The sequence below is a fragment of the Asparagus officinalis genome, chromosome 2 (genome assembly GCF_001876935.1).
Source record: "Asparagus officinalis chromosome 2, Aspof.V1, whole genome shotgun sequence".
In the NCBI taxonomy this organism is placed as follows: domain Eukaryota; kingdom Viridiplantae; phylum Streptophyta; class Magnoliopsida; order Asparagales; family Asparagaceae; genus Asparagus; species Asparagus officinalis.
In genome coordinates this window covers 3,875,030-3,881,411 of record NC_033795.1, presented here as the reverse complement: position 1 = coordinate 3,881,411, position 6,382 = coordinate 3,875,030, and the positions used below count along the sequence as shown (strand labels likewise).

General features: G+C 36.8%; 1 protein-coding gene across 1 annotated transcript; it reads right to left on the bottom strand.

Moving 5' to 3' along the window:
* Positions 3,518 to 4,519, bottom strand: LOC109829702. Its single transcript, XM_020396743.1, has one exon. The coding sequence runs from the start codon at positions 4,517 to 4,519 to the stop codon at positions 3,518 to 3,520; it is 1,002 nt and encodes a 333-aa protein (XP_020252332.1).

Below are 6,382 nucleotides of genomic sequence, written 5' to 3'. Positions count from 1 at the left end.
GGAGATTATTTTGGAGATTGTGTCTTTTGCAATTAGCTTTTGAAAAGCTATCTCAAGTGGCATTTGTCTTTGGGAAGGAGCTGCCAATTTTTTTTCTTTCTTTTTTTCCCCTAATAATTCTAATTTTATATCAATAATATTGCATGACCTTTTTAGTCATTTAACAAATTTAAGCTAGCTGTACAGCTACTTTTACCAAACAGCTCTAGTCAATTAGCTAGCTACACAGCTATCAGCTTTCAGTTACAATTTCACAGCTTTCAGCTAGCTTAACAGCTTTCAGTTATAATCTCGCAGCTTTCAGCTAGTTTTGCCAAACAGAGCCGATGTATGTTTACTCAACGTATCCATTTGCAACACATCGATGTCACGTGATATTCATGTCATGGGAACATATTACTACGAAGCTTTAACCTCGTTTAGCGATGGATACCATGTGGGTATGCGGTACAACAGGAATTAATGCATGATCATATACGTCAAGGTTTAGTTTTGAACATCTAGGACTAGGAGCACATGATTGGTTGTTTGTTTGTTATGGACAAGGCTATGCTTTGAGCCCCTAAATCCTGGAGGAGGGAAAAGCCAACGCGGGGCCGGCTGTTGTGGTTTCTTGGTTTCACATGTGGGGAGTTGAACGCATGAATTTGTACGTAGTAGCTTCTTGTGGAGTCGTACTAACAAAAAATGATTTGTGACTCATGCCCATGCGATTCTGATTGACGATGTGCTTTGTTAGGAAATTGACCAACGTGCTTTCGCAACCGATAAATGTCAAAATTTCCGAATGTAAAATATTAATCGGTGGCGTATAGATTTTTACCATACGCAACTGCGTTGAGGCGTGAACGTGCATGTAAAAGATTCAAAGGGTTTGAAAGGGTTTGGTTTGCAACAAACACTGTACTGCCGCTCCTCTTTAACTTTGGTGCGAAGCACAGCATTTCCCATGTGTGCATTTGACCTGCGCCGTTTGCTTACCTCGGAAGGAATAGTATCAGAAGTTGAAGAAAGATCAAGCTGTTGTTCGTACGTATCCTAAAAGGGGAGAAAAAAAACCATTTTCTCATGATGGTACCAATAAATTTTAGGCGTTTTTGCTTCTAGAGCCAAAGTTTTACTTCCATTTGCCAAAACACTCACCTAGTTCTATATGTTCCCTGAACCCTTAGTATGTAGCTATACACCCTGCAAATGTAGCTGTATAAACCCTTTTTTTTTGGTCAATGAATGAATTTTATTCATAACCAAATGAGCAGTTATATCATACATCCTTATAGCCAGGTAATAATCCTGGAAACCCTCCACATACACCTCAATTATTACAACATCTCAAGCTTTTCCTTCAAATGTAAAAGAAGATTATGATTCAAAACCCTTGAGTAGATGGACATCTTCACTTCACGAAAGAGGAAATCTATGTTTGTAGCCTTACTTTGAAAAATTCTCAAGTTCCTCTCTCTCCAATCATGTACACCGTGACAGCAAGTGTCATTCTCTTAATCCTCTTCAAAAAACCTTTGCCTTTAAGATTGCAACAATACCAACTGATAACATGACTCCAATTGCATGACCTCCTAGAAAATTTCAGCCAGTCCATAACTTTGTTCCAAAGTTGAGCTGAAAACTGGCAATCAAAGAACAAGTGTTGACAGGATTCACGTTGAGCTTGACAGAGCACACATTGATTGATACTAATGATCCTCATTCGGCATAATCGATCTTGAGTTAATAGCCTTGAATGGGATACAATCCACAAAACAAATGAGTGTTTAGGATAGTTAAATCCCTCCCATACAGTGTCAGCCCAGGGAATCAGAGGAGGAGGGTCGACAATCAACTTGTAAATCTGGGAGGTTTGGATTTTACCATTAGTTTGGCATTTGTTAATGATGCTGGAAAGATTAGCCAGATTGTCGAATTTGTTTCTCACCATATCCCTAACTCCTAAGAGTTGCTTCCACATCCAAGAGTTGGCTGCCTTTGGTTGAACATGCTAAATATCAAACTGTCGTAGATAATTGCCATGAACCCACCTAATCCAGAGTAAGTCCTTCTTAATGTGGATCATCCATAACAATTTGAAAGTTGCTGAATAATTCCACAGTTTAGCAGAGAACAGTCTCAAGCCACCTTTCTTCTTCTATTGACAGATTTGTGACCATGATACAAGATGAATCTTATGATCCCAGAGGAAATATGAGCATAAACTATCAATCTTTTGTAAAACTTTAATCGGCAAGAGTCCAAAAAATTTACACAGCCAAAATGACAGATTTAATAAGTTGAAGTCTACCAGCATAGGAGAGTTGTTTCTTCTTTTGTCAATTCTGAAATTGTTCCGAGATCCTGTTGATTAATGAAGAACAATCAAGACAAGATAGCCTTTTTGAAATAAGAGGCGAGCCCAAATATCTCACAGGTAGTATCCCTTCAGAGAAATTAAGATGAGAGCATAACTGGAATTTCAGGTTGTCATCAATGCCACCAAAATAAATCGAACATTTGGCAGGATTAGCTTCCAGACCAGAGACCCTGCTGAATTCCAGAAGGCAACTATAAATTTTTGAAATGGAGTTGAAATCAGCTCTAGCAAAAAGAAGAAGATCGTCGGCAAAGACCAGATGAGTGATTCCCAGCCCAGAGCACTTTGGATGAAACTTATATGCACTATCATTCTTGAGAACATTTAATTTTCTTGACAAATATTTCATTCCAATCACAAATAGATCTGAAGAAATTGGATCACCTTGCCTTAACCCCCTTGCTCCTTTGAAATAACCATGTAATGACCCATTTAGAGATAAAGAAAATTTTGGGGTACTAATACACTCTATTATCCATTTAACCATATTGTTAGGAAACCCTAATCCTTCTAGCATGAATCTGATAAAATTCTAATTTATGGTATCAAAAGCTTTTCTCAAGTCAACATTTAAAATAGCTCTTGGTGAAATATTTTTCCTGCCATAGTGTTTGACGAGCTCATGTGCTAGGAGGATATTACTGGATATTAACTTTCTCTTGACAAATGCACTTTGTGCATCACTGATCAGACTACCAATAACCTTCTGTATTCGATTAGCAATAATTTTTGTTATTACTTTATAGACAAAGTTACAACAGGAAATAGGTCGAAAATCAGAAGCATACTTGGGATTTAGAATTTTTGAAATCAATGTTATAGTCGTAGAATTGAATGTACCAAGAAGCTTTCCAGATTTGAAGAATTCTTCCACAGCTAGATAAACATCCTCTCTAATAATATCCCAAGTTGATTTAAAGAAGGTTGCATTGAACCCATCTGGACCAGGGGCTTTCCCTTTAGGTGAGAAGAAGACTGCCTGCTTGATTTCTTCTCTTGAAACTGGCAGATTCAGAGCAGTTTTTTGATCAGAAGAAAGAGTAGGACCATTTGCTAGAACATCAGGGTCAGGTTTTGCAGTTGGTATTGCAGTACCCAGGAGTTTCTTATAGTAGTCAGTAAATTCATTAATGATTTCTGACATTTCAGTAATCATTGATCTGTATACAATGACAAAATCCTATTGTGATGTCTCCTGTTCTTCATTAGAGAGTGGAACAACTGTGAGAATTTATCCCCATGAAGTCCCCATTTAATATTTGCTTTCTGTTGATAAAAAGAAACCTCACAATTAAGTAGACATAGATATTTGGAGGAACATGCCTTTTCTTTGGAGATCAGATTTGAATTGAAGGGTTCATCAATCAGTTGCCTTTGTGTATCTTCAAGCTCCTCTTTAGCTCTTAAGACTTGTTCACTTATATTCATAAAATGTCTTTTGTTCAGATTCTTTAAAACAGGCTTCAAGCATTTGAGTTTCTGGAAAAGTTTGTACATGTTGTAGCCATTGATATCTTGTTCCCAGATAACTTTAACTATCGGAATAAAATCAGAATGATTTGTCCACATGTTAAAGAATCTAAATGGCCTTTTACCTTCAAATTCTTCATCATCAATTGATAAGAGGGCAAGGGAATGATCAGAACAGTTAAGTAATAAGAATTCAACTTGACTTGAGGTATAATTATGAATCCAGTCATCATTGACCAATACTCTATCAAGTCTAGACCATATTCTAGTGTCAACATCTTGTTTGTTGCACCATGTGAAATAGCAGCATGTAGATTTGAGATGCTTAAGATGACTTGAGGATATAAACTCTTGAAAATCACATGTATCGGTATCTGAGATAGGTGCACCACCAAGTTTCTCCTCGCCACTCAAAATAGAATTGAAGTCACCAGCCAGCAACCAAGGACCATTAATATGACTTTTGAGTGTCAGAATATCCTGCCAAAGAGACCTCCTACCCTCCATTTGATTAAGGGCATAAATGACAGTAATAGTACAAGAGAGCCTACCATCTTTTGATTCAACCAGACAGTTGATATGTTGATCAGAAGAATTTAAGTATTGGACTGTGAGTAAGTCACTATTCCAGAGAATCCAAATTCTAGCATTGTTTGCTTGATGGACATTTGAGATACTGCCCATTCCTTGGCCACTTTTTTGGAGATAAACTGTAATTTGCCTTCAACCGCCTTAGTTTCTAGCAGTGCTATGAGAGATAGGTTATACTAACTAATAAAATTCTTCACAATTCTATGTTTAGAGGATTTATTAAATTCTTTAACATTCTAAAATGCTAAATGCATTATAGAGACAAACCACCCCTATCAATGTTAGAGGGGTCATGACTATGCACTTGCTGATCCAATGGAGAGAAAAGAGAAGCCTGGAAGTAGGAAGTACTTGAAGCATTATTAACTCTCCTTGGTGTTTTTCCTCTAGAAACACTAGTAAATTCAGTGGCATTCACAGTTGGAGATGAAAATTGGTCAACATTAGTATTCCCAGATACAGAATTGCTGATATCCACTGTTTGTGCACGTTTTCCAGAAAACTGCACATTACAGGCAGGGTTATAAGTAGATTTTTCACTCCTATCTTCAGTGTGAGTTAGATCTGTTGGTATAGAATCATTAATCATATACTGATCAAGAACTTTTCCTGCATCCTCTTTTTGACCAAATGAGATTTTTCCAGTATCATTCACTACACGGTTTCCAGCATCATTTACTGCACAGTTCAGTGTATCTTTTGTGACAGAATTTTTATTAATGGGTACCCACTCCTTTCTGACTTTTTGCCTCTTACAGTAATCAGATGTATGACCAATAATCTTGCAATAATTGCACCATCTAGGCTTAAGCTCATATATCACCTTTTGAGTAAAAGTCTTACCCCCAGGCCCTTTTATAGTAATCTGATTAGGTAAAGTCTCTTTTAGGGGTAAATTTACTTCCAATAAGACCCTAGCATAGGTCAACCTCTCCCTTGTAGCTGTGCATTTATCAGTTGTGATCGGATTACCAATGAGGCTAGCAATTTTGCTAATTCCGGTAGGAGTCCATAGGTTTAATTTAAGATTAGGAAATTACACCCACATAGGATAGCAAACATCCTGAAATTTATCCACATTTGTATCTGAAGACCATGGCCTCAAAGCCAATGGCCTAGAGCCAAAAAACCAAGGACCAGCTTCCAGAACTGTATAAACCCTTAGTACGTAGCTATATATCATATAGTATTCATCCTTTCGTATGTAGCTATATACCCTATTGCACCCAACTGTACACTATATTCTCTATTTTGGGTTTAAAGATAAACAATATTTGTACATTGGGTTTATTGGTACATATGGAACTAGGTGGATTTCTGGTAAAAAAGGAGTAAGACTTTGGGTTTATAAGCAAAAACCACAATATCTTATGTGTAAGAGTAATATTAAACGGTTGACTTGGATTAGCAAAAACCAGGGGGCGTTACGAGTTTGTATTTGGTGGTTATTTAGCTGGCCATTGCTTTAAACTATAAGTACGTACATATCCGCTGTTATGATTCCGTTTTTATTTTATTTTATTGATATTAATGTTGAGTAATAAGGCGAGGAGGTCAACCTATAAAGTGCATTTGCATGCTTGTAGTTGAATAAAGCACATTCATTTTCTACTTTGGGAGGTGTCATATGATATTTCATAGAATTTGATGGGAGGCAAAAATTCATGTAAGGTCGGCAGAACAACTGAAATTATTTGTGTCATGCAGTGCAGTTAATTGATTCCTTGTTCAGATATTATTCCGAAAATGTAATATTTTTGCCGAAACATGTGCTTTGTTCCAATTTCGTAAAAAAAAAACTTTATTTTGGAATGAGAATATAGTACTATATCATAGATGATAACATGCAGGCCCCTGAAGGGTTGTGCATTATAATTTGGTTCGGGTTAGTTTTTTCTCTAGTGGACGCAAGTAGAATTATGCATAGTGCAACATTATGCAAGTCTCATTAATACA

Excerpts from the sequence above, each read along its gene's own strand:
- LOC109829702 (XM_020396743.1), bottom strand. The coding sequence starts at position 4,519 with ATGGGCAGTATCTCAAATGTCCATCAAGCAAACAATGCTAGAATTTGG.